The sequence below is a fragment of the Hypanus sabinus genome, chromosome 7, assembly GCF_030144855.1.
Source record: "Hypanus sabinus isolate sHypSab1 chromosome 7, sHypSab1.hap1, whole genome shotgun sequence".
NCBI classification, from domain to species: Eukaryota; Metazoa; Chordata; class Chondrichthyes; order Myliobatiformes; family Dasyatidae; genus Hypanus; species Hypanus sabinus.
The window spans coordinates 35,653,405-35,679,348 of record NC_082712.1 but is presented as its reverse complement, the minus strand read 5'-3'; the positions used below and the strand labels follow the sequence as shown (position 1 = coordinate 35,679,348).

Below are 25,944 nucleotides of genomic sequence, written 5' to 3'. Positions count from 1 at the left end.
TAGGGGTGAACTGCTACTCAGTGCCTAGGAATAGCTCAGGTGCATCAATCAAATCAAGTTTAATTGTTATTCAAACCATACATTCCTCTGGGGCCAAGGTGCAAAAAGCATACATGTGTATTCAAAAATCATAGAAAGGAGAGAGAAAAAAAGAAAGAACACAGTCATGTAAGAAAACAAATTCTTAGTCCAAGTCCCTGAGCAACAAGTCCCGCAAACTGACAGTTCTTGGCAGTCCGCCTGTAATTCCACTGATCCACCACTGGAGGCAGCACCGAAAGGAGAGGCCACCCCAGACAAGACTGGACACCATGCCACAACGCTTAGGCCTAGTCCTAGCTACGACTGAGGCGACTCCGCTGCCTCATCACCTGTCTCTCCACCAGACAAAGGAAGCAGACCTGTGGGTCTTGTCACAAAAGAAACGTCCAAGACAGTTGTTGTAATGTGAGTAATATTAAAAGTAAATTAATACTAATCAGGAAGCTGTTGGTAGAAAGAGGCAGGATCCGGGGTTGGTGGGGTTTTTACTTCCACTCTTTTTACTCCCAGTATGCATTGTATATAGTTCCTCCACCCAGGCCGCACGAGGGACCTGGAAGCCTCTGTATTGTAAATATCATTTGCTGTCCCAGATAAAGATGTTCTTTTGGACTTCAAGTTGTCGAGTGGTCTTTTTGTAAAGTAGAAGTTACCACATATTTTTGGCAACGAGGTAAACTGGTTTTGTGGATGGGTCGGCCCGTTTCGATCAGGAGCTGTGAGCGGGCGAGGAGCCTCGCGTTCGGATGGCTACGTTTGGGACTATCGGTGAGTTCAAGGAGTGGACCGAGGACTGGCCAGAGTATGAGGAAAGGTTGGGACACTTTTTCTGTGCTAATGGAATTACTGAGGAGGCTAAGAAGCGCTCTATTCTCCTGAGTGTGCGTGGGGCAAAGACGTACAAGCTGATAAGGAACTTAGCTACACTGCAGAAACCTGGAGAAATTCCATACGACGAACTGGTCAAGCTCGTGGGGAACCACCACGATCCGAAGCCTTCGGTGATAGTTAAACGGTTCAAGTTTCACAGTCATGTCCGGAAGCCAGGTCAGTCTGTGGGTGATTTTGTGGCCGAGCTTCAGCGGCTGTCGGAGCATTGCGATTTCGGAGCCGTGTTGGATGACATGCTCTATGACAGATTAGTATGTGGCAATAATAATGACGCCGTACAATGCCGCTTGTTGGGGGAAACCCCACTGTTGACTTTCAAGAAAGCCCTAGAGATTGTCCAAGGCATGGAGATGGCTGCTGATAATGCCAAGGGTATACGGAAAGGATATGAGGGGGGGTTGCAGTCAGCGGCAGTGCACCAAGTCAGGAGGGAGACCGGTAAACAGGCAAAGCAGGTGGAATGTTTTTGGTGTGGAGGAACGCACTATGCAAATGTTTGTAAATTCAAGGATACTATCTGCCATGCTTGTAGCAAAAAGAGACATTCTGTTAAAAAGTGCAGGAGCATAAAGGTTGAGGTTAAGCCTGGGCAGGGGAAAGCTCAACAGGCTCAGGCAGCCACACACCACCGAGGAGAAGCAGACAAGGAGGCAGCGTGTGCCTACAACATGTATGGAGTGGAAATGGATGAGGGACCACCTGAATCATATTATGCCAGTCACTGTCGAGGGAAAGGACATTAAGTTCGAGATTGACTGAGGGGCTACTGCATCGATCATTAGTGAAGAGACCTATAGGAGGACACGGGGGTCCAACCTGCCTCCCATCAGACCGTCTAAGCTCAAACTCAGGACCAATATGGGGCAGCCCATACCTCATTTAGGGGTGTTATATGTGGATATTTCGGCGGGGGCCAGAAGGCTGAAACCAGGCTGGTGATAGCTAAGGGCAGTGGGCCTAGTCTTTTGGGCCACGATTGGCTTCACAAAATCCGGCTCAGCTGGCATGAATTTAAGTATGCACACATGAGGGAAGAACAAGAGGTGCAGTGTGCAGATGAAGTTGCCGATGGCAATGTGAGTGACAGACATAGTCCGGACACATTTGAGAGTGAACTCGCAGCGCAGCTTGTGGCTTTTCAGTCTATTACAGGAGAAATTAATTACCCCCTTGGCACTGAAAGCCAGCAGGCCACTTCTAGTATGGTGAAGCAGTGACCCAGCTCTTGTACCACCTGCCCAGTTACAGCAAGGTGCATCTCAGCCTGATGATCCCGGTAACAGGAACCTGCATGTGAAGCCAATCGTAACAGTAGCAAACGGGGCACCCCCAGACGATGTAAGAACAGAGCCTCCAGGACCATCAGACAAGCATTCAGAAAGCACTCTAAGTGATTTGACAAAGAAAGTAGAATTTTATGGAGACGGTGGCCCCCTGGGAATCCATGTGGTGCCTTTTAACTCTATGCTGAGTGGAAGATTACTTGGCCTGAGTATTCGTGGTATTGAAGAGAACGGCCGTTCAAGAAAAGAGAACCTGCTCCAGGAGAATAAATGGATCATCAAAATCAATGACTGTGATTTAACAGACAAGACCTTTGTTCAAGCACAAGAGGTTTTCTGAAACACATTGCAATTTCCTGCTGTTGAACTCCAGATAGTTCCAAGTTATAACAAGGAACTCTATGAAAAATTTGCAATTGGGTCTATTCTGAGCCATGGTTGTGATGATGATTCAAAAACCAAAGTTCCTTCTTCAGTGCATTCCAACCCAGGTCGCAAACCTGCAGATGCCGTTTATCCCAATAATGCTGAGAATAGCTTGTCACCGATTTCAAAGAAGCTCAGTAGTCCAAAACAGTTAAGGAGCCATGACCACTTAATGCATACCAGGAAAGCATGTCCACCAGTGACTTTGTGAGAGGGAGAGACACTGGCAGAGGGGGCAGAGTCTCCTGAAGAGGATGGACATTCTCACGTAGACACACAGACCCCCCTCATGTCCCCAACACCAGATCCACCCAAAACATCCTCACCAGCAGTGCCTGCTGGGTCACCGGGGGTAGTGTGTAGATCGCAGTGCCCTCGCAAACCTCCTGACAGACCGAATCTTTGATTGGATAGTTTTTTTTGTTGCTAGATTGAATGTTGAATTTGCCACTTTTTTTGTAGGTGCTTTTGTATTGGTAACCTGTTGCTAACAATACCACTGTTTTTATTTTCCAGTTTTTCTATATTTGGGGAATGTAAGATTTTAAAGGGGGAGAAGTGTTGTAATGTGAGTATTATTAAAAGTAAGTTAATACTAATCGGGAAGCTGTTGGTAACGAGAGGCGGGATCCGGGGTTGGCGGGGTCTTTACTTCCGCTCTTTTACTCCCAGTATGCATTGTATATAGTTCCTCCACCCACGCCGCACGAGGTACCTGGAAGCTTCTGTAAATATCATTTGCCGTCCCCGATAAAGATGTTCTTTTGGCCATCAAATTGTGGAGTGGTCTTTTTGTAAAGTAGAAGTTACCACAACAGTCACTCACAGAATTAAAATCTTTGCTGTAGATATAACCGCATTATAATGCTAGAATTTCAAATGACATTCACATGAAGTGGAAAGCAGTTTCCTTTGAGCACCATGGTGAAGCCATAATGTACAGTACGTTCAAGAGTAAGCAATAGATAAGGTATGGATGAATGAAGAGTCTATCAGGAGATGGAAACCTGTGAAAACTTTCTGCCCACTAGTGAGAAGCCATGCTCTGAATTTGCACATGTGTCAGGAGTTACACTTAGAATATAATTGTAATTCAAATACAAGATTATAGAAATTATATTTCTATATACCTGTATTTGAATTACAATTATTTCCTGCAATCCTTCAAATACTTAAGGGAGCTGGGGTTGGGTGTGAAACTGAGAAAAGAATTTTATTAATCCAGATTGAAATACCCAAAGGCCCCCAATGCAAGCAGGCAAAAATGTCAGTGTTTCAGGCACCGGTATTCATTGAAGGGTTCCTCATATCAAGATTAGGTGCTGATTGTTCAGGCATCCCTGTGATGAAAGATATTGCCTACTCAATACCAACATGTAAAACAAATAATGTGATAGAGTCCTCTACCAAACAGGGGCTTTGCAAACTTTTGCTGGTGCTCCCCAGGGACTGCTTCTTTTCACATTATACTTCAATGGTTTGGATGGCAGAATTGATGGCTTTGTGGCCAAGTTCGCAGATGATACAAAGAGAGGTGGATGGGCAGGTAGTTTTGAGGAAGCAGGGAGTCTGCAGAGGACTTGGACAGTTTGGAAGAATGGCCAAATAAGTGGCAGATGCAATATAGTGTATGGAAGTGTATGGTCATGCACTTTGTTTGAAAGAATAAAGGCATGGACTGTTTTCTAAACAGGGAGAAAAATCAGAAATCAAAGATGCAAATTGACTTGGAAGACCTTGTGCAGGATTCCCCAAAGTCAATGTGGAGGAAAGTAAATGCAATGTTAGCATTCATTCTAAGTGGACAGGAGCAAGGATGTAATGCTGAGGCTTTATAAGGCACTGGTCAGACTGCACCTGGAGTATTGTGAGCAGTTTTAAGCCCCTTATCCAAGAAAAGATTGGAGAGGATCCGGAGGAGTTTCAGTAGAATGATTTTGGGAATGATAGGGTTAACGTATGAAGAGCATTTGATGGCTATGAGTCTGTATTTGGTGGAATTTAGAAGAATGAGGAGGGAATCTCATTGAAACCTATAAAACTGTTGAAAGGCCTAGTGGATATGGAGAGGATGTTTCCTACAGAGGACGAGTCTAGGGCCAGAGGACACAACCTCAGAATAGAGGGTTGTTCATTTAGAACAGAGGTGAGGAGGAATATATTCAGCGAGAGTGTGGTGAATCTGTGGAATTCATTGCTACTATTGGCAGTGGAGGCCAATTCACTGAGTAGATATCTACAGTGGGGGTTGCTAGGTTCGTCATTTGTCAGGACATCGAAGATTATGGAGAGAAGGCAGAGGAATGGAGTTGAGAGGGATAACAAATCAGCCATGATGGAATGGCAGAGCAGACTTGATGAGCTGAATAGTCTAATACTGCTCCTATGTCTTATGTATTTACTTTTATTGTGTTTTTATTAGTATTATTGTATACTTTATCTCATTGTGTTTTCTTATGCTGCATCAGATCCAGAATAATTATTATTTTGTTCTCCTTTACACTTGTGTACTGGAAATTATATTAAACAATTTTGAAAACTATAGACATAGATCAAAGGATTGGTAGGGTTGTCATGCAAAAAGAGATTAATGAGACCAGACTATCAAGTTTAAAAGAATGAGAAATTATCTCAGTGAAACATAAGAGCCTTGACAATAGATGCAAAGATATTCATTCTGCTGAAAGAGGTGTTCAAAACTAGGAGTCAGTAGCTAGTAACTAATTTGCTAAACACAAAGTCAATCTTTGGGATTGAATAGCAGATAAGGCTAAAGAGATTGAACTACAAAGTACATCAAGTCAGAAATCAGTGACCTCTGGATATTAAAGGAGCTAAAGGATGTAGGATTCAGGTAGGAAAGCTGTGTAGTGATAAGAGACCTGATGTGATCATACTGAATGACAGAGCAGGAACATGAGGCTGAATGGCCTGCCCTTTGTTTCTGGTTCTCATGTCCTTAACTTCTGTACCGGCTGCCCCATGCCCCATTACCTGCAGTTGGATGGACGCAGAGTGAATAGCAGGAAGGGATATTCCACTGTTGGTCTTACTACCAAGGATGCTGGTGACTGACTGGTGTACACTCATTAAATCACCCAGTAAGAGCCTTCTTTTAAAAAAAAGTAATACTTACATGGAGAATTATCAACAAAGAGCTGGTCGATGTTATGAAGGAGTTCATTTCTGGGTGAGGTGTGTCCTTCACTGAGGGGAGAGAATTGAAATTTACTTTTAAAGCCTACTGTACGCCTTAACATCACAAAGCCAAGTAGTTCAAAATCCAATAGATCTTCAAGCTATTTATTCACTATTTAAAGGAAGTATAGTGGTTGTATCAGGATGGGAGGTGGAATATTTGTCTGAATAAGTATCTCCATTAATGGTGAATTGCAATTTAAATAAATTTCACTGACATCTGACTAGACTTTTACAAAGATGTCAATTCCTCAGAAAACATTAACATCCAGTACTCTAACACTGTTTAAGTTATGCGCTGTTTTTCCTTTTTACCTCAATTCTCTGGAAAAAGACACTCCTAGTTCTACTTTATCTTAGATTGTCATTGCTGTCTTAGTGATCAAGTTGCCTGGGTACAACTGGTTCACTTCTGCTATGAAACAATTACTTTTCTTAGTATATTTTATACTATGTAACACAACTATTCCTTTGTTTCTCCCTTGCTTCATTCTTTAGAAAGAAAATGGAATTTCTTATGAGAAAAGAGAAATTGGTCCATCAATTCTGGCTATCAGAGTAAATTCGTTTATTTCACTATAACCCATTTTCTCTCACATCCTCCATCAATTCTCCCTGATTCTCCCCCCACCCATCCACACCAGGACTATTTCCCAAGCAGAAACGATTAGATTTACTACCGACACAATGAAATATTGGTAACTTTTGATAAAGTGGAAAAAAAGCTTGGAATCAATTGATTCAGTTAGATAGATATTAAAAGGTCAAACTGAAGCTGTAGAAGAAGTTTCTGGCAAAGAGGAGGAGAAAAGGTAAATTACTGGAAAACGACAAATATGTACTCGCATATACAGTAAAACTGGTTCAAATTAGTAATGATTATTGTGTGTTTGGTCCAGACATCAGGTGGTTCAGTGTACTTTTCAAGCCTCAAGTTAGTCCTCAGTGGAGTGTCAGATTTTATAGGTTGGCTTGGTAGCTGAAGCAGTGCCGGGCTGTTACTGCCTGTTTACCACACACAGTTGATATTGTATTACACTGCTTGGGGAGCAGAGAGAAAGTTATACTCCATCTCAGCTGTGCTGAGACAGAAAGAGAATTAAAAGAGAGACAAAATAGAAAACACTCAGCAGACTAGAGGAGAGTAAAGCTTCAGGTCAATCAGCTTTCATCAGGTTATCAACCAACATGTTAACCATTTCTCTTGACACAAATGTTTCCTACATTTTTGTGTTAATTCAGGCTGTAAGCAGGGTTAGATTGATCTAGAGAGGTTGGTACAACTTCATGGGCCAAAGGCCCTGTGCTGTAGTTCTATGTTCCACCCAATGCAATTTAATTATGAAATAACAGAATAAAAAGAGGGCTTTAGCTCACGGTGGGATTACAATTTTTCCCAAAAAAAAATTATTTCAGCTAACATCCAGGGCTCTATTTATCACTTAACCATATAACTATATATAACCATATATAACTGGTTCCAGGATTTGCTGTACAAGGAGAGATCAAGTAAACTGGACCTATATTCTGTAGAGTTAAAAATCAGTTCTCATTCAAACTTTCAAAACTCTTACTAGGGTTGACAAGCTGAATGCAGGAAAGATGTCATCGCAATTGAGAAGTCTAGAACCAGGGGTCAGTGTCAATTAGTAAACCATTATGGTCCAAGATGAGGAGAGATATCATCACTCAAGGTGTTAGTGAACCTTTACAGTTTTCTACCCTGGAGACTTCATTCAAAATAGAAATGGACACTTTTCTGGATACCAGAGGGAAATAGAGGATAGACGGATTGTGCAGGAAGAGGTAAGAGATCAGCCTTACAATGGAGCAGGCTGAAAACATTACTCCTCATTACATTTTATTATATTGCAATCTTTTATTATCCCAAAACAGGTCGGAACTTTAGTATCACTTTACACTGGAACCTTAAAGCAACGTCCCAGATAAAGATACGGAAGACCTTTTTTTCTGTGCAATAAGGACTCTCCAAATGTGTTAGAACTGAAATTATGGATGCAGTGAAATCTTGAGAGGGTAGTTGCAAATCTGCCCCATTGTGAGTAGCAAGGCCAGCAAAGAAAATATTAAAGAGACCTAGGAGACATAACAGTCAAATAGCTCAAAAACCATTTTAATTAACATCTTTTTGTCTTTTATTTTAAAAATCTGATTGTATCGTCATGTTTGCACTTTATCCATTGCGCAGCACTTCGAACTACATTGCCTGCATGAAAAGTGAAATAATGTTATTATTATGTACAGTTATTATGTAGAGTAAGATCTGAGAAACACTGAAATTATAACGGACAAGATATTAGCAGCAGTGTTGTTCAAGGGATGATGCAGAGTTAGAGCTAAGGCCTTGAATTAGGGGGCAAACAGGGCCTCAGTTTAATAAAGGTGTTCCCTCCAAAGAGTCCCACATTGAAGTACCTCAATAACAATTAACAAAACAACATTATTGCCAATGATCTACACAAATTTTAAAGGAAGGAAAGCAGAATTTAAATTTTACCAGAAAGTCATTAATCTCTTTATTTTAAATGGTCAGCATTTTGTTTTTTAATTCTACACTTCAAATCCATAACTAATATGAGAATTCATTAACTAATTCAGTAGCCAAGAAGAAAACAACCTTCAATACAAATTAATAGATGGCAAGAACTAAACAAGCAATATAACACTAATCACATCAAGAAACAAATACTGCATTGTCATAAAACAACAAATTCCACAACTTATGCCAGCGATAAGAAACCCGATTCTGATTCTGTTCACTGAGCAATTCATTTGCAGCGCAAAAGTCAAAGCTCCCAGTAACAAGGCTAATTCACACATCCTCAACACACTGCAAAACTCAGCTGTTCAGATCACAAGAAGGGAAGCCTTATTTGCTTACTTATCCTGTGTGTATTAAAATAAGCTAGAGGATGGAATAATTATCTGGCCCTTTGAGAAAAAGGCAGAACAGGTCAGAACAATAGTTGTGGTTGTTTTCCTATTCTCCAGCTTTGATTTTATCTTTTAAAATAAAATATTATTTAGAGATACGGCACAGTAAGAGGCCCTTCTGGCCAATAAACTCATGTCGCCCAATTACACCCTGTGACCAATTAATCTACAAATCTTTGGAACGTGGGCTGAAACTGGAGCACCCGGAGGAAACCCATGCGTTCACAGGGAGAACGTACAAACTCTTCACAAATAGCTCTGGTAATTACACATTATGCTAACCACTACCCTACTGTGCCAATGCTGATCATTTCTGATTACACTTCCTTTTCAAACAGCTGTTTTCAGGGTTTCAGTAAAATAATTCTCAAGTTAAATACATGAAGGATACAAATTAAAAAAAAAGATTGTAGCGATGTGCTACACACAGCGCTGAAATAACGACACATAGTCAGTAAATCGTTTCGAGACTAGTTTATTCAAACTTCGCGATGCTGGCATTTAAATCCCTAGCACCCGCCCTCTCCGGGTGGAAATGACGTCAGAGGTGCATTACCAAAGTCTCCCCCCGCGCGCTGGCTATTTGTGAGCCGGTTCGCCTGCGCAGAAAGTGGGTCGCCACATAACTCCCCCCACCCCCCAGAACCGGCGATACACCCCCCAATGTCCACAGTCTGGATCAGCCTCTGTTTGGGAGGTCTGCCTCTGCGCCGTGGTGCCTGAACCTCAACTGACTGCGCCAAGTCCACATGGGCTGGTTTGAGTCGGTCCACCGTGAAAATCTCCTCTTCCCCCCCCAATGCCCAGAACGTACGTGGACCTGTCATTGTTGATTACCTTGAACGGCCCCTCGTATGGCCGCTGTTGCGGTGCTCGGTGTCAGTCCATGCCATGAAGACGGTACGGGGGCCAGGTTGCCGAGCCTTTCGCATAGCCTGTCCAGGACAGCTGCAGGTTCTTCCTCTTGCCCCCTTGGGGCTGGTATGAACTCTCCCGGGATGGCCAGGGGCACACCGTACGCCAACTCGGCCGACGACGCGTGCAAATCCTCTTTGGGCGCTATACGAATTCCAAGCAGGACCCAGGGAAGCTCGTCCGCCCAGTTAGGTCCCAGTTAGGGCCATGAGAGCCGACTTCAAGTGACGGTGGAAGCGTTCCACCAGTCCGTTCGACTGTGGGTGGTAGGCAGTGGTGTGGTGCAGCTGCGTTCCCAACAGGCTGGAGGTGAACTGGGCACCTCTGTCGGAGGTAATGTGGGCCGGTACCCCGAAGCGTGCTACCCAGGTTGCAATCAGTGCTCAGGCACAGAAATCGGCAGATGTGTCGGTGAGCGGGACCGCCTCTGGCCACCTCGTGAACTGGTCTACCATTGTTAGGAGGTACCATGCTCCTCGAGACACTGGTAGGGGGCCCACTGTATCCACATGAATATGGTCGAACCTCCAGTGGGTGGGTTCAAACTGCTGCAGTGGGGCTTTAGTGTGCCACTGTACCTTGGCTGTTTGGCACTGCGAGCACGTTCTGGCCCATTCACTGACCTGCTTGCGAAGTCCATGCCACGCGAACTTGCTGGAGACAAGCCAGACGGTTGTCCTGATAGATGGGTGCGCCAAACCGTGTATGCTGCCGGGACGATGGGGCGAGGTTGGTCGGTAGCCATGTTGCACAGGAGGGTCCTCTCACCTGGGCCTACGAGAAAGTCCTGCAGCTGCAAACCCGAGACTGCTGTCCTGTAGCTGGGCATCTCGTCGTCTGCCTGCTGCGCCTCCACCAGTGCTGCATAGTCCACCCCCCAGGGACAGGGCCTGGACAGCTGGTCTGGAGAGTGCATCCGCCACGACGTTGTCCTTTCCCGAGACAGGCTGGATGTCCGTCGTGTACTCGGAGGTGTAGGACAGATGTCGCTGCAGGCGAGCTGACCAGGGATCAGACACCTTCGTGAACACGAAGGTCAATGGTTTGTGGTCCGTGAACATAGTGAACGGCCTGCCTTCTAAGAAGTACCTGAAATGCCGGATTGCCAGATACAGTGCCAACAGCTCCCCGTCAAAAGCACTATACTTGAGTTCGGTTGGTCGTAGGTGCTTGCTGAAGAACGCCTGGGGTTGCCAGCGCCCCTCCATGAGCTGCTCCAGCACCCCACTGACTGCTGTGTCGGATGCGTCCACCGTGAGTGCGGTCGGAACGTCCGTTCTGGGGTGCACCAGCATCGCGGCATCTGCCAAGGCTTCCTTGGCTTTAACGAAAGCGGCCTAGGCCTCCTCGTCCCAAGTAACGTCCTCGCCTTTACCCGACATCAGGGTGTACAAAGGGTGCATGATACGGGCTGCTGAGGGGAGGAAACGGTGGTAAAAGTTCACCATACTAACGAACTCCTGCAGGCCTTTGACTGTGTTGGGCTGGGCAAAGTGGTGGATCGCACCTACCTTCGCGGGCAGAGGTGTTGCCCCGTCTTTGGTAATCCTGTGGCCCAGGAAGTCGATGGTATCGAGACCAAACTGGCATTTGGCCGGGTTGATCGTGAGGCCGAAATCACTCAGGCGGGAGTAGAGCTGGCGGATGTGGGACAGATGCTCCTGACGACAACTGCTGGCTATAAGGATGTTGCCCAAATAGATGAACGCAAAGTTCAGGTCGCGTCCCACCGTATCCATTAGCCGCTGGGATGTCTGTGCGGCATTCTTCAGGCCGAACAGCATTTGGAGGAAATCGAACAGGCCGAACAGGGTGATGAGTGCTGTTTTGGGGATGTCTTCAGGGTGCACCAGGATTTGATGGTATCCCCGGATGAGGTCTACTTTGGAAAAGATTCTTGCCCCGTGCAGGTTTGCTGCAAAGTCCTGTATGTGCGGCACGGGGTAGCGGTCTGGAGTGGTAGCCTCTTTCAGTCTGCAGTAGTCACCGCATGGTCTCCAACCCCCAGCTGCTTTGGGCACCATGTGCAGGGGGGAGGCCCATAGGCTGTCGGACCTCCATATGATCCCCAATTCCTCCATCCTCTTGAACTCCTCCTTCGCCAGGTGGAGCTTTTCTGTGGGGGTGCCTTTATGCGTGGGCGTGGAGGGGTGGTCCCTGGGTTGGGATGTGGTGCTGTACCTCGTGTCTGGGCATGGCTGCCATGAACTGCAGTGCCAGAATTGATGGAAAGTCCACCAGGATTCTGGTGAATTCGTTGTCCGACGGCGTGATGGAGTCCAGGTGTGGGGCGGGCAACTTGGCTTCACCCAGGGAGAACGTCTGGAAAGTCTCGGCTTGTACCAGTCTTTTCCCTTGCAAGTCGACCAGCAGGCTGTGAGCTCGCAAGAAGTCCACCCCCAGGAGTGGTTGGGCCACCATGGCCAGTGTGAAGTCCCACGTGAACCGGCTGGCGCCGAACTGCAGCTGCACTGTGCAGGTGCTGTAGGTCTGTATCGTGCTGCCATTTGTGGCCCTCAGGGTGGGTCCTGGCTTCCTGTTGCGGGTGTCATACCCCGTCGGGGGCAAGATGCTGATTTCCACTCCGGTGTCAACCAAGAAGCGGCGTCCCGACTGTTTGTCCCAGACGTACAAGAGGCTGTCCTGGTGGCCAGCCACCATAGTCATTAGCGGCAGCTGGCCTTGGCCCTGGCCCTTGCAGGGCGGGCGACAATGGCGGGCTTTTGTGCCCCACCGCTGGTGGTAGAAACACCACTGTTCACTGGCCTCCTCACTCCTGCCTCTGTGTTGTGTGTGCCCCCCTGCCAGGCCTGGTCTGCTCTGCTGTTGGGCGTGTGGCCTGGTAATCTGACCGACGGACGCCACGTTCTTCCTCATGGCTTTCCACAGCACGTCTGCTCGGGCCGCCACCATCCGGGGGGTCGCTGAAATCTGCATCGGCCAGCAGCAGATGTATGTCCTCGGGCAGTCACTCCAGGAATGCTTGCTCGAACATGAGGCAGGGTTTGTGTCCGTCAGCCAGGGCCAGCAGCATCTCGTTCATCAATGCTGACGGCAGTGTGCCTCCCAAACCATCCAGGTGAAGCAGGCGGGCACCCCACTCACGCCGCGAGAGGCCAAAGGTCCCAATGAGCAGCGCTTTGAATGCTTCATATTTGCCTTCTTCCGGGGGTGACTGTATGAAATCCGCAACCTGGGCGGCCGTCTCCTGGTCAAGGGCGCTCACCACGTGATAGTAACGCGTGGAATCAGAAGATATCTGCCGAATCTGGAACTGGGCTTCTGCTTGGTCAAACCACACGCGTGGTCGCAGCATCCAGAAAGTCGGAAGTTTTAGCGAAACTGCGTGAACAGATGAAGAGTCGGTCATCTTTGGTCCAAATCCCGTTTGGACTGTCAGGGTCATCAATGTAGCGATGTGCTACACACAGCCGGTAAGTTGTTTCGAGACTAGTTTATTCAAACTTTGCGGTGCTGACATTTAAATCCCTAGCGCCTGCCAAACACTATCTCCCTTTCATAAAGTTCTTCTGTCATTGTGCAAATAATTATTTTCCCAAGTGTATGCTGCATCCTTAATAATAGATTCTATAATTTCCTTACTACTGATGTTAGGCCAAATGTGCTTTGTCTCTCTAACTCTCTTTTGATGAGCAGCTGTTTACAATTACTATCTTCCAATTAATTGAGTTTATTCAGAAAACAGCTTGTAACTTTAGCTGTTTTAATTTCCACAGATGATTTCTGATCTTCTGAGTGTATCCAATAATAGCCATCTTAATTTCAGATTTCTAACATTTAGTTATTTTGTTTTTCCAAGTGCATCAACTGATCTTTATTAATTATTGGTTGTAGGATGGGTAAATTTCTCCTTCCGGCATATAGGCAGAGCCTGAGGGTCAGAGTACCAGTGGTGAGGACCTTAAAGGTGGTCAGGGGAGGTGGATGAGCGCTTACAGGAAGGCTTTGAATCAGTGGGCTGGACAGCCTATGGATCGGAATGAATATGCCACAGTTGTCACCAACTCCTGCATAGATAAATGTGTACTTTCAGGATCATACCCAGACCAGAATTCTGTAACTAAATCTGTTACATTCAAAATCTGCAATCCAGAGCCCCACAAGAAGTCCAGGTACAACCTGTTAAAGGCTATTGTGAGAGCGAAGACAATTTCACATGAAATTAGAGATGGAATTGGATGCAAGGCAACTCTGACAAGGTTTTCAGGCCATTACTTCCTACAAGGTGAAACCTTACATTATATATGGCGCCTTTTTTGTAAAAGCAAAAATCCTCTTCAGATTTCTTTCAGTTAGCAAAAACAGGTACTAATGTAGGTCTTTTGTAAAAGTAAAGTGGCGTAAAGTGAACCTTCATAAACTGGGGGGACACCTGTAATGCTAACAAACCTGATTCTGACTACAGATAATGCTGAATATAAAACAATCCGAACCATAGTGCCCAATATGCGGAGGCTACCAGATCAAATTCTACCTTAAATGATGCAGATCTTATAGTCCATTCTGTAGTGATCCTACTATCAGTAGAATTGTTTTCAAGATGAAATGCAATGCAACATACAACAAGTGTGTACAGCACAGGAACAAATCCATCACTCTCTTCAATCTTTGCACTTGACCCCTTGATCCCTCTGCACATCAGCACTGTTGAGGGTCTTGCCATTAACTGTATTGTCCCTTTACATTCAATCTCCCAAATTGCAATACTTCATACTTAGCCAGATTAAAATCCATCTGTCATTTCTCCACCAATGTGCAACTGGATCTATATCCCACTGTTTCCTCTGGCAATCTTCAACACTACTGCTAATGCAACAAGTCTACATTGTTGGCAAATTTACTAACCTATCCATGCACATTTTTGTCCAGGTCTTTTATATATCACAAACTGCAGAGGTTCTAGTACAGAACACCGCTAGGAACAGATATCCAACCAGCACAAGTCCCAATGACCACTGCCTTCTGGCCAAACCAATTCTGAACCCAAATGGTCAAGTCACCATGGATCCCTTGAACCTTAATCTTCTGGATGAGCCTCTAATGAGGAACCTTATCAACTGACTTACTAAAGTCTACATATACCACTTCCACAGCTCTGCCTTATTCAACACATTTAACCACCTCTTCAAAAAAAAAGCTAGTAAGACATCACTTGTCTCACAGAAAGCAGTCCCTCATCAGGTCATGGTTTTCCAAAAACTTGCAAATCCTCTCCCCCAGGATCCTCTCCAATAGCTTCCCTATCACTGACATGAGACTCACTGGCCTATGATTAGTGGGCCATTTCCCTTCTTAAATGCTAGAACATTAGCTGCTCACTTTATTTTACATTGTTAAGAGTTTTATCTTGTTCTACCTCAGTGCTCTGTGTAATGAATTGATCTGTATGAACAGTAAGACAGACCATATCACCATATCTTGGTACACGTTACAATAATAAACCAATACTAAATACTCAACAGTCCTCGGGAGCTCACCTATAGCAAGAGAGGACGCAACTATCTGGACCAAAGCCCTAACAATCTCATCTAATGTTTCTTAATGTGATAAATAGCAGATCTCAGCCATTGCTAAATATGGAACAGTTAATAGTTTTCCTTTCAGTATTAAAATTAGATAGTTCTACCATTCTCTCCTTTTCAAGGAAATAATTAACTTCCCAAAGGTTCAAAGAGTACACAATGAATGTAGCACCTGTAGAATTTTAGTTGCTCTGATAACAAAGGTAAATCCACAACTAATGTGTGCAAATTACTGAAGAGGGAATAAAACAGAATGTAGTTGAGGATAAATGAAAGCAAGCTCAAGTGGACCAGTTGGAGAAAATTAGTATGTAGCCTTGATAATGAAAAACGAAACTCACAAAGAGTGACTATGAGAGTCTCTGCAAAGTTGAGGAACAAATGAAGGACCCCAGAATTTCTCACTTAAAAAAAAATCTGCCAAAGAACCTTTTAAATCTGCTTGAAGGGGCAGATATTTTCATATTTAATGACACATTGTATGCATTACTGGCATTCCCAGCATTTAGTGGCCATCTGCAAGGCTCCTCGGGGAGGTGGCAGTGAGACATTTCCTTAGTGGAAGGCTGAGCTAGTGGTATTGATAATCCCACTGTGATATTGTGCTGAGAATTCCAAAATTTTAACCCCTAGACAATGAACGTCAAATATTTTTGAATTAGAACAGTATGCAACATAGGCAATATTTTTTTTTGAGTAACACCCTTAATTATTTTGGTGATGGAAGCCCTAGGTCTGGGAAATGCTGACAGAGAAGCCTTAGTGAGTTGCTACCCTGTAGGTACTCCACATCTGAAAGATGCACCTCAATATAGAAGCATTACCATGTCATTCTGAAGCATCTAAAATGGGGCTTGAAGTCTCATTTACGGGTAAAATATTACCAAAGATCCCAGGCCACCATTGTTTTTGAATAACATTAGGCCAGAAGAGCTTTTATAGTACTCATCTGGAAAGCTCAGAATAGAATTATATTGCCAACAATCTTGCAACCTTTCCTTAAGGATAGCTACTGTCAAGGTCAGAAAGTGCTTCTACAAATCTTACTTCTTCAAACTAGTGAGAAAGATTTGTACTGAACATACACATTGCTGTAATTCTAGACATACCATACCTGATACTCTTCCACACATCAAAGCCATCCAGTGGTTTGGTGCCTTTAGTGGTTCCTCCAGCCAAAGACACTAAAGTAGGAAGCCAGTCAGAGATATGAATGAATTCCCGACTAACTCTGCCCTTCTTCTTTAGCAAGGGGCTGGTGACGAAGCCCACACCACGGACTCCACCTTCCCACAGCGTCCACTTCCTTCCTCGCAAGGGCCAGTTGTTTCCACCTGCTAGGGTCTGTCCTCCATTGTCTAAAAATTGAATCGGAAAATATGACAAGCACTTTGGTTATCCTGGGTGCCGAAAGAAACATGCAGGTACAAATAGGAAGACGTATGGTACTAGACTTCGTTATGAGGGACTTTCTACAAATGATAAGAACATAAGAAATAGGAGCAGGAGTAGGCCATCCAGCCCATTGAGGCTGCCCCGCCATTCAGTAAGATCATGCCTGATCTGTCTGTAAACTATCTGCCTTTTCCCCATAACCTTATTTCCTTTACTATGTAAAAACCCATCTGTTTCTTAAATATATTTAGTGAGGAAGCCTTAACTGCTTCCCTGGACAAAGAATTCCACAGATTCACCACTCTCTGGGAAAAAGTTTCTCTTCATCTCCATCACTCCCCTGTATCTTAAGGCAATGTCCCCTAGTTCTAGTAATTCTAAGGTACAATTCTAAAAATCTGCAGTTACTGGAAATTCAAAGCAACACACACACAAAATGCTGGAGGAATTCAGCAGGCCAGGCAGCATCTATGGAAAACAGCACTGTCGACATTTTGGGCCGAGACCCTTCGGTAAGGCAGGAGAAAAAATGATGAGGTCTAGAGCTATTCAGACAAGAGTCCAGAGAACAGAAATTCCTTCTCAGACATGTGCACAGACCAGGAATCAAACGTGGTAGATAGAGGAAATGGGGTAACCAGGAGGCATGCAAAGGGAGGGGAGAAAGCAAATGAGTGGGCAGATGGAGGGAAGCAGTTGGAGAAAGGGGTCAGAGATGAGGAAGCAGAGAAGACAAGAGTATATATCCACATCCCTACAAGTGCACGTCCATTCAACTGACTTGGACCTCCTTGCCACTGGATTAGTTCCTCATTCCATCAAACCAGCGTAATAACATCAACACCTTCCACTCCTCAGTGAAAAGTAGTCACCCTCAATTCCAAACGCAGATCATCAGGACAACTTAAATCACTAAGCTATATGTCCCTAAAGGCCCTGGTCAACAGCAAGCTGCTCAAGACAAGCAAAGCACACTGAGGATGCAGGGCTTGCTTCTTTTCCACAAAGAAATATGATAATTATATTATTTCGAGATTCTCTAGCTTTCCTGTGCTGTGCCCCTTCTCCAGTTTCAAAACCACTCCGAATCATAAGCTTGCTGTACAAGAGTAACTGCAGGCCTGATCTTATTAATCTGTTACAATAGATTGAGCTACAATAAGCACAATGTGAATGGCATAAAATCAGAAGGAGCTTTGCCATAAAAAGATTAGCTTCTTGCCTGTCACAGTTCATGGGTTTGGGCGAAGTACATTTCTAAACAGCGAGCTGATTCATCAAGCAGCTGTGAGTATAATTACGGTCTGATATGGCAAATGCATTAATGTGACTGAACTTGGTTCCCCTTGATGACAAAAGAAAGGGATTTAGCATGCAAATATCTGTTAAGTGCAGGGCCTTGACTCTGTTCTGTGCTAAGTGACAGTCTCATATAGCTAACTAGAGAGGTGAATGGCCCTGTAATCACAGACTTGAGAACATTGCGAAGGATTAATAAGTCTAGGCATTCCACTCAATTCATAATCTTCCATGATTGACATCCCTGGGGATCTTTTCAAAGCAGTTTGTTTAGATTGGCGACCAAGTTGGACAAATATATGGTTTTAATATCCTTTGTTCCAGGATTTCTCTTCAGGAATTTCAGGACATTTATGCAGGCAGTGCAGGCAGAGAGCAATTGTGGAGCCTAGAGACACAAGACTCTGAGACCTTAATGCAGTATTTTGTTGTGCAAGTGTGTGACCGCTTAAAGATAAATTTGTTTTTCGTGTGGGGGAAGGGTGATGGTAAAGACAGCAAGAGTGTTATTGCTATTCGTGAAAGGGAGAAAGGTCCAGATTGTGTGGATGGAGATTCCCATAGTGGGAGAGTCTAGGATGTGGATATAGGACATATCTCAGAATGCAAGGTGGGGGGGGGGGGGGCATTTCTTTAGCCAGAGGGATTCATTGCCACAGACAGCTGCAGGAGCCAAGTCATTGGGTATATTTAAATTGAAGGCTGATAGGTTCTTGTTTAGTCAGGGTGCCAAATGTTAAAGCAAGAAGGCAGGAGAATGGGATTGGGAAGGAAAATAAATCAACTACGATCGAATGGCATAGCAGACTCAATGAATTGAATGGCCGCATTCTACTTGTATCTTTTATGGTACTAAAACAGTGAAATATTGAAATTTATTTATATATCTTTGGTTTAGTATGTTTGTGTTTCACGGTTCTACGTTCATAGGCAGGCAACACTACACTTCAATTACTGCAAGACACACTTCAGCAGGGTATTGAGTTGATAAAAATAAAACTATGAATTGACCACTAAAACAGAAAAAAGTAGGCTAGTTGGCCCCAGGCAGTTTATCCAACATTCAGTAAGATTGTGGCTGATCTTTATCCAAACTCCCTTCCCTTTCATAGCCACTTTCCTCCATTAACGCCCTATCCATCATTATCTAAAAATCTGACAGCAACTGCTTTAAATATTCTCGAAGTCAGAGTAAATTTATTATCAAAGCTCACATTTATCACCATATTCTACCTTGAGCTTCATTTTCTTGCAGGCTTTTACAGGTAAACAAATAGAGTGACTGAAGCTACACAGCCTGTGGGGAGAGTTCCAAAGATTCAATACCCATTGGGGGGGGGGGGGGGGAAATTCCCCATGAGGGTCCTGAATGGTCAACAGCACAGCCAACATCTCTGTATCTCCCCCTTAAGAGTTTTGTAATTAAAACAGAAAATGATGGAAACACTCAGGATGTTATGCAGGATCCAGAGAGGACCAGTATCAGATTTAAAGTCACTGGCAAAGTGAAATTTGTTGTTTTGTGGCAGGAGCACATTGCACTACATACTAATAACTATAAATTACAGTAAGTATATATGAAAAAGAAAGTTAAACTAAATAAGTAGTGCAAAAAGAGAATGAAAACTACTGAGGTGGTGTACATAGGTTCATTGTCCATTTAGAAATCTGACAGCAGAAGGGAAAAAGCTGATCCTGAAAATTTGAGTGTGGGCATGCAGGCTCCTGTACCTCCTCCTTGATGGTAACAATGAGAACAGGACATGCCCTGTGTGATGGGGGTCCTTAATGATGGATGCTATCTTTTTGAGTCATCACCTTTCGAAGGTGTTCTGGATTCTGGGGAGGCTAGTGCCCATGATGGAGCTGGCTAAGTTTACAACTTTCTGCAGTTTTTTGAGATCCTGTGCAGTGAGCCCTTCCATATCAGACAGCGATGCAACCAGTTAGAATGCTCTCCACGGTACATCTGAAAAATTTGTGAGCGCCTTTGGTGACATACCAAATCTCCTCAAATTCCTAATGAAATATAGCCGCTGTCATGTCTTCGTTGTAATTTCTTCAATATGTTGGGCTCAGGATAGATCCTTAGAGATGTTTGCGCCCAGGAACTTGAAACTGTTCACTTTTTCTACTTCTGATCCCTCGGTGAAGATTGGTGTGTGTCCCCTTAATTTTCCCTCTTTCTGAAATCCACAATCAACTCCTTGGACTTTCTGGTGCTGAGTGCAAGATTGCTACTACAACACCACTCAACTAGCTGATCTATCTCACTCTTGCATGTCTCCTCATCACCATGTGAAATTTTGTCAACAATAGCTACATCATCAGCAAATTTGTAGATGCTGTTTGAACTGCATCTAGCTCAGGGGTGGGCAAACTTTTTGACTTGTGGGCCACAAAGGGTTCTAAAATTTGACAGGGAGGCCGGACCAGGAGCAGATGGACGGAGTGTTTTGGTAATACACCTCATAAGAGAAAATAAAATATCTTGGGATATGTAGAAAACATGTGCTTTAATTTCAATTGAAAATGAACAAATGCTTTACAACAAAATATCTGTCTTTGAAGTCCCATGGTATTTAGCTATTTATTGAAATGACTTTTAAAATACTGAAAATTAAATGAATAAAATACAGCTATTTTAATAGTAACAGTTATTTTAAAGCACTGAAAATTCTGTTATCCTTCAAGATATTATCATCATCACTCTCCTCCTGACTGTCTTTATTTCAAAAACAGTAGGAGATGCAGGTCTACTTGTCCTGCTCCTTCTTATTCAATTGTCCCCTGTGCCAAAACTCAACAACAACCAGCACAAGGACAGAACAGTGACAGCGAGCCAGTATGCGGAGCGTGTTATTTGATCTGGAGCGCATTTTTTATTTTGAGAACGTACGTGCACATGCGCACTACTCATGTCCATCACTTAACAGAAATGACATGTAACATGTAAGGCTTATTGAAAAAAATATTTTCAAATGCATTTTTTACATAACACAACGAAGAAACTTATTTTTAATTTCAGTGGGAACAGTGTTGTTGGTCTCCCTTTTTAGCCAGCGCATCAAAGTCTGGATTTAGTTTTGTTGTGGCGATTCTCAGGATGGATCTGAGGTGTTGGTCAGTTAACTTGGATCTGTGGCTGGCTTTGTTGATGTTCATGACGCTGAACGCCTGTTCACACAAATAGGTCGAGCCGAACAAAGAGTAAAGCACAAATGTGGAGTAATACGCTGCACCTCAACAAAGGTCAATGTATATAGAGTGCGTCATCTATTGGGAAAACGCCAGAATTGCGGGGAAAAAACGTTAACAAGGTTTATTAATATAACTTCATCAAGTTCTGCGGGCTGGATTAAAAAGCTTAACGGGCCGCATATGGCCCCCGGGCCGTAGTTTGCCCATGCCTGGTCTAGCTCCACATTTGTGGGTGTAGACAGGGTATTGCAGTGGGCTAAGCACACATCCCTGAAGTGTGCCAGTGAGGAAGAGATGTTACTTCTGATCCACAGATCTCCACAGTGAGATCCACAGATCTCGCTGGTCTTCCAGTGAGGAAGTCAAGGATCCAATTGAAGAGGGACGTGCAGACACTCAGATTTTGAAGCTTGTTGATGAGAACTGAGGGCATGATTGTGTTGAACTAGGGCTGAACTATAGTCAATAAACAGCAGCATGACATAGGTAATGCTATTGTCCAGGTGATCCAAGGCCAAGTGAAGAGTCAGTGAGATTGCATCTGCTGTAGACCTATTGTGGCGATAGGCAATTGGAGTGGGACAAGGTCCTTGCTTAGGCAGGAGTTGATTCTAGACATGACCAACATCTCAAAGCAGTTCATCACAGTAGATGTGAGTGCCACTGGGCCACGGCCGTTCAATCAGCTCACCCTGCTCTTCTTGGGCACCGGTATGATTGCCACTCTTATGAAACAGGTGGGAACCTCCTACTTGCAGCAATAGGATTGAAGATGATTTTGAATACTCCTGCCAGTTGGTTTGCACATAACAACAAAAAGTTGGAGGGACTTAGCAGATCAGGCAGCTTCCATGGAGAGGAATAAAGAGTGAACATTTCAGATTGAAACCCTTCATCAAGACTGGAAAGGAAGGGGGAAGAAGCCAGAATAAGGTGGTGAGGGGAAAAGAGAGGTCTCAGCCCAAAACATCGACTGTTTAGTCCCCTGACCTGTTGAGTTCCTTCAGCGTTGTGTTGCTCTGAATTTCCAACATCTGCAGAGTTGCTTGTGTTTTTGATTGCCTCAAAATAAAGACCACACCATGAGCATCAAGTGCAAAATACTATATTGATAGAAAGGCAAATAATTTGCTGCTTCATCTGAAAGGACTGTTGTTATCGCCAAATGGTGGGGACGAACGACTGAGGCGCGTGGGTTACATGGCCTGTGGGTGTATGGGAAAAAAAAAATCAGTGCAAGGGAAAGTGATTGATGGAGATGGAAGAGCAGATTAGGGGAGTCACAAAGGGCATGGTCATTCCATGACTTTGAGAGGGCAGGGGATGGGAAGATGTGCAAGTTTTCACTGCCCATACAGAAGTTGATCCATTGGATGTGGAAGCCAGTGAGCTGGAAAATTAAGACCAGGGATGGACTGGAGAGAGGACTTGACAGCAGAGTTACAGGAAATAAATGAAGTCAGTGAGTTTTGTCAAGAGGGGAAAACTGTAGCTTGGAGAAATAAAACAAGGAAGACACCATCATGTGTATTCTTACCAGGAACTTGTATCATTGCAGAATGCTGCTATCGCTCATACTCAAGTTTGCTTGCTATAATTAAAAGCTCACCCTTTGCCCTTCTATGTGCTTGCCATACTTTCACACACACACTTTTTTATTGTATTAAGGACATCCAGATCCTCATGAACACCAATACTTTCAGTCTCTCACCATTTAAAGATTCAGCTTTTCTATTTCCTCTACTTCTGTATGAAATTGGTCATTCAACCACACCTGTCCATTTCTCCTCAAGGCTTCTACATACCTTCCTCCTCAAAACCCACACTATGTTGTGTCAGCAGTAAATCTGGACACATCACACTTGGTCCCCTCATTCAAAGCATTAATATAGATTAAGAATAGCTGGAGCCCCAGCACCAATCCCAGTAATGGTCTGTTAGTCACAGCCTCTCAACCCAAAAATGACTGGTTTATTCCTAATCAGTATTCTTTTGGCCATTAATCCCAAAATCTTAATTCACAACAGTAGCTTACACACAGGCAATTCATACCACTTGTTCTAATGTTGTTTCATCATCTCTTGCCAAAGCCATTCCCAATGTTCAAATACAAGTTTCATCAGTTCCTTTTCCACTAGTTACATGTCCAAAAATCTATAAACAGCTTTGCCAGGAATGATTTTCCAATATAAAATCCATACTGTCTCTGCCAAATCCTATCAGTTAAGTGCTTTGCTACCACTTTTTCACTGATATGTAGCTCACTATTCTGTTTCTTCTGAAATAGTAGAATGACAAATTGAGGAACCATTCTTGAACATATGGAAGTTTGGACAATCACTCATCTACCATTTGTAAGCACAGCTGTTAAAACCTAGGGACACAAGTCATCAGGTTCTTGAGATTTAGTCCATTACTATTTCCAGTAGTTATAAGTAATGCTAACTTCTTTCAACTCCTCATTTCTATTCTTCTTCACTATCTTCAGGAAGATTTCTTTTTACATCAAGTTATTTCTGTAACTTCACTGCATTTTCCTTATTTGCTTACTCTGCAAGGACTCACCTTCATAATTGTTAATCTTTTCCTTTGTACAAATCTAGAGAAGCTTTTACAATATGTTTTTATATTTCTCTCCAGAATACTTCGGTCTTGCTTTGTGGAAATTTGAAATTTTCCATAGTCTCAGTCTTACTGCTCTTGTGGGAAACATTTGATCTAAATCTACATTCAGCTTCTCTTCAGTTCCTGTTGGACAGCTAGTTCAGTTGGATTGTTGTATCTTAAAAATATATACATTTGCCTTAAATTTTTATATTATTTCTAACTGCTTATTTTCCTACCATACCACTGATAACTTGCACCTTCATGATTTTCATTGAATGTTAAGTAGTTCAGTCAAAACAGTCTTTAAACAAAATTTTACTATATTCTTCCTTAAAGTCCACTTGATTGAAAGATTATAAATTAACACTGTTATTGCCCCTGGTGAGGAGAGGAGAAAGAGTTTTTTTTACAAGGAGGAAAGTCCAATGAGTCAGTTCAAGAGAAAACCCATTTTAATATACATTTAGAAAAATAACTAAATACTGCAATTTTCTTACTTACCATCTCTTAGTAAAGTGTCCCAACACTTAACAAAAAATTTGACATGTAGTTATTATAACAAATGAATAAAGAGGCAAACTTAGAATAGTGTTGTAAGTGAGCAGAAAACATTGGGAGAGCTTTCGGGAGGCATTCACGATCTTGCACCCTAGGCTACTCAAGGCCCAGTTGTCAGTTACAATTCTATTAAGAGCCCTGTGCTATAAACTAAATCTGGAGGAACACAGAGCCAAAATTTGTTCAAGAATGTGCGATCTTTAAAATATAAAATTGACTTCCAAACTAAAACCACAAACAAAAGAGATTCTGCAGGTGCTGGAAATACTGACACACACACACACACACACGCGCACACGCGCACACACACACACACACACAGTGCTGGAGGAACTAAGCAAGTCAGGCATCATCTACTGAGGGGAATAAACAGCCAACATTTCTGGCCAAGACCTTTCATCAGGCACTTTGGGCAGAGATCCTTTATCAGGACCTGATGAAGGGTCTCAGCCAGAAATGTTGACTGTCAGTCCCCTCCATAGAAGCTGCCTGACTTGCTGAGTTCCTCCAGCAATGTGTGTATGCGTGTGTAGCTGAAACTAAAACCATACCATTTGTCAAAAAATAAGAGGAAACACTTCATATCATGCTTTCATAGCAGGGGAAAGTGTTATAATTGGATCAGTACAAGTATTTGACTGTCTTGTGATATTTGATTTTTGTTGTAGAAACTTTGAAGATGTTGCCATCCTCGCACAACACAAGTATATTTATGTTGAGCCACCAACTCACTGGCAACAGATGCAGACAGTCTTGTGCAAAAGAGTTACAACCAGAACAGTGCAGCTTTTGTGGAAGCAGCATTACAATGCACAATTATACTGAAACCACAAAGAAATCCCCAGGCCCCCTTTTACCATGATGTGCCAGTTAGTAAAATGAAGCAGCTATAATTATTGTGTCATATGGCTTAGCAATGGGCCAGTAACCATAAAATCATTAGTGTGCTGGCCAAAAATAAGTCTCGTGCACACTTTGCAACCCATGCAAAAGTCCTTGGTGAACAAAAATGGTAACATTGACCTGAACAGAGATGAATGGATAACTAGCAGCATAAAGAGCAACACTTCTACCACTAGATGTCATAAGTTTGTACAGCCAAGTTGATATTTGTACTGTACACCACCTTCATAGCATGATCAGGACATTTAGTGGTACTTAGTAGGTATTGCATCAGGAATGTTTCATAAAGGTAGGTATACCGGTAGTTACATTGGAGACAAAAAGTAATATACTAACAAAGCCACATCAATACCTCTCCCTATTTATGATTAAAAAAAAATAAAACTTCATTCCAAGTTCTCAAGGGCACCAGTTTACAGTGGGAAGGAAAAGATTTAAAAAGGACCCAAAGGACAACTTTTTCCACACAGGGAGTGGTGGGTACATGGAATGAGCTGCCAGAGGAAGTGGTGGAGGCACATAAGATTATGACTTCAACATCTGGATAGGTAACAAGGATGGAAGATTTAGAGAGTTGTGGGCCAGACACAGGCAAATGGAACTAGCTCAGGCTGCTAACTTGGTCGGTATGGGGAGTTTGGCTACAGGGTCTGTTTAACCCTGACTCTGTCGCTAAATGCATTAAAGGCAATGGCTAAACATTAAACAGAATTCTTGAAACCAAAATG

At 43.5% G+C, this 25,944-nt stretch overlaps 1 protein-coding gene across 1 annotated transcript in view; it reads right to left on the bottom strand.

Moving 5' to 3' along the window:
• arsb (arylsulfatase B) overlaps nt 1-25,944 on the bottom strand; it is a 79,468-nt gene that overhangs the window by 16,769 nt on the left and 36,755 nt on the right. Inside the window, exons 5-6 of the mRNA XM_059974466.1 lie at nt 16,368-16,611; nt 5,779-5,849 (exon numbers count right to left, since the gene is read on the bottom strand). Of these exons, the coding sequence (XP_059830449.1) occupies nt 5,779-5,849; nt 16,368-16,611 (315 nt within the window). The remainder of the gene's footprint in view (nt 1-5,778; nt 5,850-16,367; nt 16,612-25,944) is intronic.